General features: G+C 34.8%; 2 protein-coding genes and 1 pseudogene across 3 annotated transcripts; 2 read left to right on the top strand and 1 right to left on the bottom strand.

Moving 5' to 3' along the window:
• The first annotated feature begins 776 nt into the window (after positions 1–776).
• On the top strand, positions 777–1802 carry LOC116110165. The gene is made up of 3 exons (XM_031396393.1): positions 777–823; positions 903–979; positions 1423–1802. Exons 2-3 carry the CDS (start codon positions 937–939, stop codon positions 1800–1802), a joined length of 423 nt encoding a protein of 140 aa, XP_031252253.1. The 5' UTR covers positions 777–823; positions 903–936.
• Positions 1803–1826: 24 nt separating this feature from the next.
• Positions 1827–5909, top strand: LOC116110164 (annotated as a pseudogene).
• Positions 5910–8324: 2415 nt separating this feature from the next.
• Positions 8325–13834, bottom strand: LOC116110127 (serine/threonine-protein kinase BSK1-like). Of its 2 annotated transcripts, XM_031396356.1 has the most exons (10): positions 13748–13834; positions 13045–13550; positions 12844–12979; positions 12035–12168; positions 11912–11960; positions 11236–11321; positions 10420–10608; positions 9832–9996; positions 9628–9741; positions 8325–9102 (listed from the first exon to the last, which is right to left on the bottom strand). In XM_031396356.1, the coding sequence occupies exons 2-10, from the start codon at positions 13363–13365 to the stop codon at positions 8851–8853; spliced, it is 1446 nt and encodes a 481-aa protein (XP_031252216.1). In that variant the 5' UTR covers positions 13366–13550; positions 13748–13834; the 3' UTR covers positions 8325–8850. The 2 variants fall into 2 exon arrangements, with proteins under 2 accessions (XP_031252216.1, XP_031252217.1); XM_031396357.1 differs by lacking the exon at positions 13748–13834 and having other exon boundaries at positions 8328–9102; positions 12844–12996; positions 13045–13174.
• Between the last annotated feature and the right edge of the window lie 335 nt (positions 13835–14169).

The raw sequence follows: 14169 nt of genomic DNA, 5'->3' as shown, positions 1-14169 counted from the left end.
CATATCTGTTCATTGTATAAGGAATGACCATTCCATAGGACGGAATGATTGTTCCTTGGAGATGGAATGGTGTTCCTAATCCAAGGAACAACTATTTCTCCATTAATAACTGTCATTTTTTCATGAAGGAATGACCTTTTTTAAGTTTTACTTTTTTTAGTTTTAGTCTAAAAGAGTGTTTATCTAAGTTTATAAGCTGGTCAAACTAGCTTATAAGTTCTAAAATTAAGTTGATCTGTTTGTTTATAACTTTTCTGAGCTTAGAAGCAAAAAAAAAAAAAAAATGTTTATAAGCTAGTTTGACCAAGTATATTATTATATTATTCTTATTTAATTTTAAAATTTCATAGTATACCCTTATTAAAATTTCATAATATACCCTTATTTAATATAGTATTATTTTTAGTCATTTTATAATAAAATGTACTTATAAATCATATTTTACTAAATACGTCAACTATTTATTAATTACTTATAAATACTTTAACCAAACATATAATTACTTAAAATTTCAAATACTCACGCGTTACTTATAAATTAATTTTCATCGCATTCTGCTACCGTTGCATTAAAAAAACATGTGAATAATATTACTGGGAAAAAGAAAAAAAAAAAAAAAATTGTCTTAATGGCAAGGGCTGGACTAATGGAAAGTAATAATTATTTGTGTCCCTAAAGAACATCTTTTTTGTCCTTTTTCTCTCTCTCTGTCAGACTCAGTAGGCAGTACCATTCCATTTCCCACCGAGTCCAGAGTCTCTGCAGCTTCCTCTTCCGAAACAAGCAGACCCCGCTTTTGAGTTTCTCTGCATATATCGAAAACGTATACCAAAAACAAATAGCTTTTACGACTTTATTTGATTCTTGAATGATTAACTTGCTTATTGCTCTTGTTTGTGTAGTACGTTATTGAAGGTTGGTTGAGTTTGTTTAGAAATGAAGCCGCCACTGACGGTTTCTCCGCTAGCTTCCGTGTCCGGTACTCTCTTCATCTCTTTTTTTATGTTATCTGGATTTTGTTGATGCAAGTTTTTGTTGCGTACAATGCGTGTGTGTGTGTGAACTTCGTGTTAACCATTTTTGTCGTTAGGATTTGTTGCTGTAAGCTGTGTAAGCTTACGTTTTTCCATGATCAAAACATCCGTTACTTAAGTAGCAAAAATATATGTAACAGTACCGGTAGCGGTACAGGTACTGTAGCATGAACCCGTGCTTTATTTTGTATTTTGTGCTTGTGTGTTTTATGATATGCATGTTGATGCTCTGTTTGATTGGGCACATTGTTTCCATATGCTTCAGTTGCTATTTTTATGTTTATTGTTGCTGTTTCTGATTGTTTGTTCTTTTACAGTGAGTGTCACGGTAGTTTTCAAATATGTTGATGCTTAATTCTTCTAATATAATTTATAATTTTGTTGATAGAGTCATATTCCAAGGGACACAAAAGAATGAAAATGTCTGGAGATGCAAAAGATTCCAGTTTAACGGCTTCCCCTTTTACTACAGAAGATGAAGCGAAAGAGGAGACACCAAAGATTTCTCAGAACGTTAACAGTTATTCGGGTCAATTTGCCTTTGCTGGTTTGAAGAATTTAGACTCTGGTTGTTTCGGAAGTGTCACAAAAGACATAAAAGGTCTTATGGAGCTGAAGGCTCAGGTATGGGGTCAGCTTTTCAGAAACAATCCTTTGCTCTCGCAAATGTTTGAAAATGCTGAAGAGAACTTGAGCAAACCAGTGTCAAAGTTGCCATCCAGCAAGCTCGTCCTAATGTCATTGATTTGGAAAATGATGTTCCGTTAGTAGTAATTCTTTCAGATGATGAAGATGAGGGAGAAAGGAGACCCTCTAATCCTCTTTGTGAGGTTGTCACGATGCAGCCTTCTGATGGACAATAGCATACCAAGGACACTGAGGTAAATATCTCTTGCAAGTGTAAATCTCATAATTCAGAAAAGTTATGTCTGTCAGTGCTTATTAAGTGGGCATTAGTTTATTGATTTTATTTTGTATTTTTCATTGTTCCAATATCATCTACATTCTTAAAGTGTGTCTGTGTGATTACCAAATTTAGGTTAGGGGCTATGCGAAGAGAACCATTCAAGTGGAAGAAAGAGTAGGTTTGGCTGTTGAAAGTGATTTTGAGAATTATGAGGATGTTGGTGTAGAAGAGAATAAGGTAACATATGAATTTCACTTTATGATTTTAACTTTTAAAGAATTGAATATGAGAATGGCTAGTGTGAAAGTATATTGTTGTTTGTGCTTGTTGAAGGATAAGGAAGCACCATTCCTTGGTTGTAGTTAATATACTTTATTGATCCAATGTCTCTTATATCCCATTGGAAACTCTGATTTGTGATTATAAAATTTAGGTTAGGGGCTATGCAGAGAGAACAATTCAAGTGGAAGGAAAAGTAAGTTTGGATGGTGAAAGTGATGCTGAGAAAGATAAGGGTGTTGGTGTAGGAGAGAATAAGGTAACTTTTGTATTTCACTATTTATTTTAACTTTTTGAAGAAGCGACTACAAGAATATGTTTGGTTGTGCTTGTTGAAGGATAAGGAAGCACCATTCCTAGGTTTTCGTTAATATTTTTTATTGATCCAATGTCTATCTAAAATTCTGATCTTGTGATTACTAAATTTAGGTTAGCGCTTATGCAGAGGAAACAATGCAAATAGAAGATAAAGTGTGCATGGTGAAATTGCTGTCGAGAAAGATAGGGGTGTTTATGTTGGTGTTGAAGAAGATGATGATAACCAAACCGAGATTAAAGGCGATGATCTAGGGGAAATTTGGCTTGAAATGTATATGTCATTAGAGTTTTCCAAGGTACTCCGTTTTATCAGTTTTCTTTATGTTTTATCTGTTTCTATTTTATGATCATTTTGCAATTAGAGGACTTCTGTATATTTATTATGGTTCTTGGTTAAGGATACTTTGCATAAACTCTTTTTATTTTTATGCTATTCTGTTGTGGAAATGTCCTGGGAAGTAGGCTTAGAATTTTCTGTAGAGATGACTAAGAACTCATTATTACTATTGATCATAGACATTATTACTGTTGATGCTTTTTAGTTCAGAGGAATGTGTGAGGTATGCAGTCTTCTAGAATTATAATTGTGTAGGGATGTTTGATTCTTTGACTCAATTTATTGAACGATATCTTTCCGATTATATATTTTCATTATCCTGACCGTTCATGCTTAACTTGCGGAGTTGCTGCAATATTTACTGTGATTTTATGCTGCTGCTGGTAGGATGCGGTTGAAGATAATTCAGGCAAGGGACACAATGATGAAGATGGAGAAGACTCTGATCATTCATTCTTCTTAAAGGATGACCTTGGCTATGTTTGTTGCATTTGTGGACTTATTGAGAGAGCAATTGAGAGCATAATTGAGGTCCAGTTTAGTAAGGTAAAGTTATTTTTGTTTATCATTTATCTCTTGTTTAAATTTTCCACTTTGATGCCTTAATCAGCTTAGCATCTGATACGACCCCTACTACTCAAATTTACAAAAGGAACCTTAAGGGCAAATAGCGGGTGCGCAAGTGGGAGTTAGTTATCCACGTGGTGAGAACAATGCATTGGGTGTGACGTTGGGGTATATATTGAGGGATTCAAATTGTAAAAAGAGGGATATCTTTTGAGTAGGAATTTGGGAGGAACTAGCCCCTCGAAGAGCTAGCTTATCTTTACGTTTACAGTCCTGTTTTTCTTATTTGATTTTCGCAGTGTTGCTTTTATTCCAGTTATCAATCAATACAGAGTAATATTCATAATAATGTTGTATTATTCATTTCTGTCGGGTGTTTGAACATTGTTTGTCTGGGGAATAAATTACCATCAATTGGGGTTGTGTTGAGCATTGAGGATCCAGGTTTTAAACAGTATCCCTGCTGGAAATTATTTTCCCTTGGGTTTTGATTTTTTATTTGTTAATAGTCAAAAGGAGCAGTAGAACTTACATGTATGATTCACGAAATGCCAAAGGCAGAGATTCAAGCAGTACAGCTGGACTTAAGTTGTATGAAGATGCTTTTTTGGAGACGGACATTGCTACTCATCCAAGACATATGAAGCAAATGAAACCCCATCAAGTGGAAGGCTTTAATTTTCTTCGTAATAATCTCGTGACAGATAACCGGTGGCTGCATCCTGGCTCATGCTCCTGGATCTGGAAAGACCTTTATGATAATCAGTTTCATCCAAGTTTCTTGGGCAAATACCCACAGGCTAGACCACTGGTAGTGCTTCCTAAAGGAATCTTATCTACATGGAAAAAGGAGTTTTAAGACATGGCAAATTGAAGATTTCCCCTTTTTTTATTTTACACTGTGAAAGCTGATAGCTGGGCTCAGCAATTGGAAGTGTTGAAAAAGTGGTGGTGCAGAGAGTACTTTTCTGAAACCAGCAAGGAAGCCATCCAAAGCAGGTGCAGACACAGCTTTTTGTGAGTCAGTAGAGCACCACTTCTAAGGATGATGATTTCAAAAGGAAAGTGAGTGTCATACAAGATCTACGTGAGATGACCAGTAACGTCCTTCATTATTATAAAGGTGATGTCTTGGATGAGCTTCCTGGACTTGTGATTTCACGTAGTAGAACTGAGCTGCAGACAGAAGAGTGAGCTTCCTAAGTGAATATTTGGGCAGGGAGGACAGGTATTTAAGATGTCTGCTGTTGGAAGTTCTATTTTTCTGCATCCGGAATTGAATTCCCTTCCTGAAAATAGTGTCCCTACAGATGATAAGATGGATGAGATTTTAGTGTGAACTGGATTTAAGAGAAGGTGTCAAAGCTAAATTCTTTTTTATATGTTGAACTTATGTGAGTCTGCTGGTGAAAAGTTACTTGTGTTTGGTCAGTACCTCAGCCCTTGAAATTTTTAGAGAGATTGGTTGTGAAAACTAAGGGCTGGAGTCCAGGGCGTGAAATTTTTGATCTCAGGTGATTAAGTGCTGAGGATAGAATGTGTTCCATGGAGCGCTTTAACAGCTCCCCTCACTCAAGAGTTTTCTTTGGATCAATCAAGGCTTGCGGTGAAGGAATCTCATTGGTGGGGGCATCCTGCATTATCATTCTGGATACTCATCTTAATCCATCAGTGACCCGCCAAGCAATAGGCCGTGCATTCCAACCAGGCCAGAAAAAGAAAGTATATGCATATAGATTGGTGGCTGCTGATACTCATGACGAGAAAAATCATACCACTTGCTTCAAGAAAGAATTGATTTCAAAGATGTCCTTTGAGTGGAATGAGTTCTGCAGTTATAGGTGAACGAAATAGAGACAACAACAGGAACAAAATATAATAGTAAAACAAATCAAACAGTAAACAAAGAAAATAACACGTGCGATTTACCCTAGTTCACCCAATGTGGGCTACGTCCAGCTGAGTCAATATTATTGCAATATGCCTCACATCTCTCGTTTACAATGAATGAATTGCTCTCACTTACATAACAAGAGAAAAGTATGTTTATATACTAGTTTAAGAGACTAAACCTAGTTTTATAAGGATTCTTATTCCTAAGTCCAACCCAATAAGGAATTAGTAACTTAAAAGAAATCCTACAGCGGTTATACATAGAAAAGCTCAAAACCGCCTACGGGCTCCGGGGCGCTGTCCTCGCGACCCCCGCCCGCTCACTGGGGAGCGGGGCACCCCAAGTGCGTCTCCGTTACCCATTAATGCTGAAGTAGTCGACAACTCTAACAATAGGAACTTTGAATTGGAGACTGTCGATGTGAATAGTTGTGATGATCCCTTCTTGGAAAGTTCACTCTTAAGGGAAGATATAAGAATCATATACAGAAGGTTATTACTCTCAATTTATCCTTAGCCGCAGTCAGTTCCCAGATATGGTTTCTAACTCCAGTTTTTTATATCTTTCAGGTAGATGCTAGCATTGTGGGATGGAACACCGGTTAGAATAACAATCAGAATATGTACTCCATCTAAATTTAGAATTTGGAAAGCTAGGTAAGCAAGTTTCATTGAACTGTTGATCGAGAACTCTTTTATTTGTCAGTCAGAAAATCTCTTACATAACTCATTGGAAGCTTGAGGATGTTCTGCTGCTTCTGTTAGTAAACTGCTAAGTTAAAATGCCTTGTTTCAGACCATTTTAGAAATTTGCTTTGCTTAGTGGGGACTTCTTTTATTTTCTTTTCTTTAACATCCTTTATGCAAAATGGTTTCTGCTATTTGAATATAGAATTATGTGCCTGGCTATTGTTACCCTTAATATATTATCTTTACCCTAACTGCTACTAACGTTTGGGGTCTACATGTTGACCTAAACATCTTTTCAATCCACTTGTGAAAAAGGTAAACCTTAGGGGGTATTTAACTCATCTGTTTTATATTCTATAGAACTGGATGGAAGATTATGCTTTAGTTAGACCTGATTTAAAGTCGATCTTTAAATGCATTTGAAGGATAGGAATTAGGGAACCTACATAAAACTGGAGTTTCCAAATTGAAATGGAAGATTTTCATAAAATCAGCATTGATAGTTGACATGTTATTGGCTTTTAGTATATGGGACCCAAAACCTTTTTAATATACACATAGCAAAGCCTTCACTTTCCCGTCCTTTGTCCTTTAAAATAAGGCTATGCCTCAGGAAAAATCCTAGACAAGCTTTGCTAGAATTGGTATTCCCTACAATTTTTACAGAGCCTAAGACAAGTCATGTGAGTACTGCCATTGAAGTACTTAATAAAAATACTTAAAAGTGGGAAGTTTCTTGTTTTTGAGAGAGTTCCTCCTTCCTCCTTCAGTTCACCTCTGTCATTATTTTCTTGGAGAGCACGGAAACGGCACCCTCTTGAAGGCGACAGATGAAGCGACAGAGAAGGTAAAAAGTATAAAACTAACTATCTTGTGTTATAACAGAGATGTGAAAAACAAGCAAAAACATTGCTTATTTTAACAAAGTAGGTAAGAGAGGAAGATGGTATAGCTGTAGTAGTCACACTTGAAGAGAAAGCTTCAAAACTTTCCAAGTATTTATTATAATAAGCCAATGGAATCTGTCTCCTTCTCTCTGTTTCTGTTGCTGATTGTGAAATTGACTTGGCAACAATGAACACCAACCAAAAGACAATTAGAGGTTATAAACTTATAATCAAACATCAAATGACAATAAGCCAATCCTTGCCAACTTATTCAAATCAGGGCATCTTTTTTTTTTTTTTTAATCAATACCAAAGTTATAACTAGTTGTAGTGTTGTACACGGTACACCTTTTCCTCCCACATATTGAACAAAAATTATGTATCTTATCTTTACAAATATGCTAACCAACCAATTTCTTGATATATTACAACTGTGTTCTACGTTTCATATCCAGAAGACTACAAATCTTTGGTTTACCATTCACAAAAGCAAAGATCGACGAACCTAAATGAACGGTCAAAAACCTGAGTTTTTCTTCTTACCATAAGAACGACTTTGAGATCCATCCGTGTGAGCATGCAAAGCAATCGCTTTTCAAGCTACGAAGTCGTGTAATAAATGGGCAGAACTGGAGACCAAGAATTTCTTCTAGAAGTTGTTAAGAAAATTGATAATCCTCTTTTATGAAAAGAATATCTAGAAAGATTAAAAAAATATATTCGAAAAAACTAATAGGAAAATAAAAAATAGCTTCTAGAATATTATTGACAAATTTGAAAAGCAAGAAAAGAAGAAATTAACATTTAGAAGATTTAACTAAAGAAATTCAACAAATAAAAGTTGAATTCAGAGAATTAAAAGAGCAACAAAAACAACATTCGAAATTACTAACTACTAAAAGGAAAGATAAATCAAAAGATTCTGGAGATGATGAAGAAAATGAAGAAATATGCTAACCCAAATAACTTATCAAAATGGAATATTTGATACTGAACCAGATTTCAATTGTATCCAAGAAGGGTTAGTTCGTATAAAATACTATGAACAAATACTAGAAATTGCTAAGTCAGCCAATGGATCAACACTTTTTATCAATGTTAGAGTCTATAATCAAAATATTTGTTTAAAACCCTCATTTTTATTAGTACAAAAATTGAAAAGAAATATAATATTAGGGACACCTTTCATTAGTTCAATACAACCATTTAGTGTTGATAAATCTGGAATATCCACAAAAATAATAGTTGAAGTTATTATCTTCAAATTTATACACAAACCCATTTAAAAAAATCTCTCCAAGAATACTCAACATCCAAGAACAAAATTAATCACATTATTCTAAACAAACAAAAACATATACACTTCCTCCAAAAAGAAGTCAAAACTAAAATAATCAAATCTCAACTTCAACAGAATAATATCCGCTCAAAGATAAATCAAATATAAAAAACAATTGAAACTTAAATCTGCTCGGACCTACCTAATGCGTTTTGGGAAAGGAAAAAACATATAGTCAATTTGCCTTATGAAAAAGATTTGGATGAAAAAGAAATACCCACAAAAGCTAGACAAATACAAATGCATAAAGAACTAGAAGAACAGTTTGGCAACATACTCCCACAAACTAGATCAATTGATCTTTAGATTATTTTGATCCATCAACAGCAAGGATATGCACATCTAAAAGCCTGCAAGCCATCAACTAATAACCAATTGATCTTTGATTATTTGTTGCTTTCAACTTAATGTATTTTATATGCACATCTAAAACCCTATAAAAATCATCCAGGAGGAAAATGTCACATGCACTACAAGTGTCTCTACATGTCACTTTTAGTTAAGAAGATAGTTATAGTTTCTAGCTCAGATTTTATAGAAACTTGGGGTAGCCTCAACATTGTGGATAATGGTTTATTGACTTATTACGGTTACCATTCTTATGGTGCCTTTCCTCGTTGTTTCTTTTCCTCTAATGCAGCTCCTTCATTCAACATATCAGTGGCATCCGTGTGCATGTTCAATTTGGCAAGTGCAACTGACTGCATGTAGAAGGCTGTTGGCCAATCTGGATAAACACACTGTGCTTGCATTGCATCTAAAAGGGAAGCATCTGGTTGATCAGAAAAGAGATAGCACAGACTACGCCGTGCATAAACAGTTGGGGAGACCATGGTTCCTACATTTATAAACTGCAAAGAAACAAGAGAACGGGAATGATAATGGTAAATTCCAACTTAAGTAGTTCTGATGATAGCTCACTTCTAGATTTTATTTGCGTTTAAAAAAAAAAAAAAAAAATTCACACACAAGGAAAGCTTATGAGAACCAAATGTCCAACATAAAATATATGTCATCATATCAATTATCACTTCAACCAAAAAGTGGCTGCTTAGTACTTTTTGCAACTTGATTAGAACAAAAAAAAAAAAAAGAACAGGATGAATTAGTAAAAAATGTTTGCAACAGTTGTATATAACTTTGAGTAAAAAGATTACTTCAAAAGGAAAAGAAAATGTGCATAAGAAATAAAGCAAGACAAATGCAAAACAACAATTAACAGTTGCTAAGCAAAGAAATCCAATTTAGCAACTAAGAAATCCAATTTTTATAACCTTCTGATTTGAAAGTATGTTAATAAGTCTTGTTCATACGGAAATTATTTCATAATCCATACTTGAACCAAGAACATATGAATGAGAAATTCAAGATTATACCTGAGAGTAAAAGTCAATGGCAGTTTTAAAATCTTTGTCACGGAATGCATGGTCCCCATGCTTCCTAGCCTCTAGCGTATCTCTCATTTGTTGCGTCCACTCTTGGAAAGATAACTACGCCAATCCAAATTCACATAAATCTCTTAGAATGAAATTCAAGTGTGGAGATAGGCAAGACCCTCTTGTTTACATGTCAAATTATACCTCATTTGTTCCTTCATCATCTCTATAGTGAATCATAACCAAGATCTGATGAATTGCAGTGAGGTCCATCCGTGAACAAGCCTCGCCCATTGGTGAAAGAGGGCGTTGCGGAGTCGGTTGAGCTTCTTCATGCTTTGCACTTGGAAGCATGACAGAGGATGGAACCTGCAAAACCCATAGTATATAACAATTAGGCTCTTAATATGAAGTGATGCTCTTACATGAACTGGGAACATACCACTTATTAACATAGTATATAACAATTATTCTACTCCATTATGCATAGGATGTTTTAAACTATCAAGATGTTTGCAATAGTTATCATATATTAAAAGAAATAATCATCTAAACGGAAGTCCAGTCATCAATCCTAGCCTACACTCAAGTGTTATATTTGCATATTAATTTCCACTTCAAGTATCCCCTCCAATGTCAAAAATAACCTTTTTTGCATCAGGTTACCTGAGCTACAAATTGAACAAAATTCAAAATATGTGAACATATGGTTTGAGTGGAGCAAACTGTAGCAACAAGGACTGCACTGATGACTGGAAATATGAATAGTAACCAAAAAACACAGTTCCTTACATCAGGTTTTGTTTGCAGTGGAGAAAGAGTAGCACAAAGATCCTTTGTACTAGGTCGCTCCCTCGGTTCATATTGCAAACATTGGGAGGCAAGGTCAACCACCACTGTTGCTTCTTCCATAGAAAACTTTCCCTCTAAATGTGAATCCATTAATAGAATGATGTTTTTTCCCCTTATCATGTCTAGAGCCTGCATACATACATAGCAGCAAAACAAATTTAGTGCTTGTATCATGTATATGAGTGACCAAAATTACAGAAATATTATCAGGTACTCATACAGAACTCTTACATCACACTTAGGATAGACAAAAAAATAATGATGAAATTTGACCTTAGAGGAAAAATAGAACAAGTCTGCAATTCTTATAAACAATCAAACTGGGTTGGCAATTTACCAATTAGATGGTCAGTGGGTTGAGAAACATGTTTATAATCCAATTCAAATAAACACACTCAAAGAGCTAACTTTATATGAGACAAATAATATTTAGGTGGATTGTAGAAAGAGCGCACATTAAAGGTATGGTTATAATCCACATTCAAGAAACTATTATGTACAAGAATTGAACCGGAAGGCCAAACTGAAGAGAAATTTAAAGGTGGTTGTTAAAATGTTTATATTTTTGTGCAACAGAAGCTGAATGTATGCAAGATTAAAAAATTGCAGATCTATAGTTCATAAATTGTAGTTGGAATAGCAAATTCTGATTAACACAAGCTGCAACAACCATAAAGCAATAGGTTCTTGATTTTCAGCCAGACAAAGACATTTACTAAAATATATGCCCACTCTGCATAACACAAATATACTTACATGACTAGGAGGGATATGCTTTCCGCTTAACAAATTCATCAGGACAGTGCCAAAGCTGTAAATAACACTCTCAGGGGTGACCCTTCCTTACAATACACAAATTATGTCAATTACAGAAATTATACTTCAAATACGTTCAAGAAAAATAGTTACTAAATTCAGCTATTATAATAACTCATATAATATCGAGCAATAACCAGCTAGCTTTTTATTGTGAAATTTTATTCAGAACAGCAAATCCCTGCATCAGTCTTTATAATTCCCTCATGTATCCAATCATCTTTAGTCTTTATAATTCCCTCATGTATTCAGTCATGTTTAGCCAATCATCTCCCTTTTTCTACACATAGTTATAGGCGATGACGGTTCTATATGGTGACTAAAAGCTATTATTATTATTCTCTCTTTTCATTGGCATTGAAAAGACATTATTCTTTATTCAACTTGATTGATGTACAGAATGTCTATTGATACAATAAATCACTAGATTAGTACTACAGCAACAAATTGATCTACATTCACACCAAGGTAGTCAGAACCTCTTAGAAACAAGTTCCAGCTTTAAATTACGAAAAGCAGCTGATCCTCTTAGACTTGAAAATTTAAATTATTAACAGAGGGGAAAAAAAAAAAAAGCAAACTGAAAGATTAAGTTTTACAGTTGCAAAGTAATTACCATTCCTATTCTTCATCAAGCCAAAACAGGAAAGACATGGATCATCATTCTGCGATGTCCAAGAAGTGAAAGAATGTTAGGTAATAATAAGATGAGTTGCATCCATATTCAAGGAAGAAATACCTCATCAAAGAGAACCCGATAAGCATTTAAATCATGATATGACGGAAGGCCCTCTATGTTACAATAGTCTAAGGCCTCAGCAATATATAATGCTACTCTTAGACGCATTGCCCACTCAATGGTTTGATTTTCCCCTGTAAGGATTGAACAAGAACACAAGATTAAATATCCACAAAAAGAGAAAATACAATTTCATTGATAATCCAAGGAAATTTCCAGGAAGATAATCTATGACAGACTGCTCTAATTTGGGATGTGAATGAGATGGTAACAACTACCAAAATCAATTCAAAACCAGTTTGCACTGAGAAGCCTGTAGTAATTCATTCCTTCTTAAATGAATGGTAAGTTGATCTTGAATAAACAAACTTCGCAATAATATCCAAGCATATATAACATAGAAAGAGACAATGTTGTCACTTTACATCAACTGAGAACACATTTCATGTTATTAATATGTCTCTCCTGCTCCCATTGGAAGATTTATATGCCGAATATCAAAGAGACTATCATCTTCGAGATTCAGCACAAATGTTTAGCTACAGAAAGTAAACTATAGAACAAGTTCCAAAGACTAAGAGCTAAAACAGAATTCCTGAATACTCTAGCTAAAGTTTGAACAATAAATTAAGAACTGACCCAACTAGATAAAAATAAGCAACGTTGGTAGGGAGACGCAGTAGCATCAATCAATTTAAGCCAAAAATAAAGAGTTCTTGCTCCTATTTCGACACATGCATAAATAATATTGCAACAAAAAGCATCCATGTATAATTTCAAAACATCGGAAACTAAAGAATCACACATACAGTGAAACAAATGCTTAGCAAGAGTATCATTGGGCATGAACTCAGCAACAAGCAACCGCTCATCGCCTTCACAACAGTACCCTATCAAATTCGCCAGCCTCTTGTGCCTCAACTTTCCCACACCCCTTGCCTCCTCCTACAAAAACAAGGCCACTTTATTCCCACAAGAATCAAAAGCCTAGAAAAAAAGAAGCACAATACCACAAACTGTTGAGGGTCAGGCCAAGCGGTCTTAGTAAACTTCTTAACAGCAATCCACTGGCGGTTGTTGAGGCGACCTTTGTACACAATATTCGGAGCCTTTTCACCGTTCTCAGAGACTATATTATTAGAGCTGAAGTTGTTGGTGGCGGCCTTGAGGTCCAAGAAGGAGAATTCAATGAAATTTGAAGCCCCATTTGTTGCTGGGTCAGGAAGAGAAGAAGATGAAGAAGGTGGTTCATGGTGGGGTGGCAGGTGAGTATCTTGATGATCTCTTTGTGAGTGAGTCCTTTCAAACAAGGATGATTCACAGCAACCCATGAGCTAGTTTTGAATGTTGGATAAGAATCATGAGCTGAGCAAAGAAACGGGTTCTTCTTTTCTTATTTCTTGGTTGCTTGTTGATTTAAGTTTCCTCGGTTGCCGTTGCTGGGTGTTACCATGTTTGTTTGTTGAGGGTTTAACTGTAAGCTTTTACAGTTAAACATTGATGTGGACTCCACAGTCTGACCAATATAAAATACAACAACAACATTATTATTATTATTATTATTATTATAGAATTAACAAGAAACCCATTTTAATTTCAGAGAAAATCGAATACAAGGTTAGGTGTTGGATCATATTTCATCACCTAATAATATATAATTGTTTTTTAAGATGAAATCAATCTATCATTACTTTTACCCAAATTGAGATTTACCTTGTAAAGGGATAGGTTAGAGTGGAGCATCATGCATTTATTTTCATTTTTTTTTCCTGCAAAATCTAAGAAATGGTGTGGTGTACTTTACTTGGAGACTCTCCTTATTTATATACAAATTGAAGATAAATAGGGGAAGCGTGTCGCAATAGTGTTGATCTATTAATTCCATGATCAAAGAAAGAATATTTGTACTGCATTTCAAGGCATATATTCTATACCAACTCATTTGCTGTATTTCTTTGGTATGTTTATAAAAAAATAATAAGAAAAATAAAGAATTGGGGGGTGAAAAGAGTTCCCAATACCATAATTTTGGTGATGAAAATCAAAGGGAATACACAATCTTTGGAATTGACATTTTTGTTCTTTTAAACAGTGCACTGAGATTTGCAACTTTTTTCAATTTATTACAGAGTAAG

The sequence above is a fragment of the Pistacia vera genome, unplaced genomic scaffold, assembly GCF_008641045.1.
Source record: "Pistacia vera cultivar Batoury unplaced genomic scaffold, PisVer_v2 Contig598, whole genome shotgun sequence".
Classification (NCBI taxonomy): Eukaryota; Viridiplantae; Streptophyta; class Magnoliopsida; order Sapindales; family Anacardiaceae; genus Pistacia; species Pistacia vera.
This window is presented reverse-complemented; position numbering and strand designations above follow the sequence as displayed.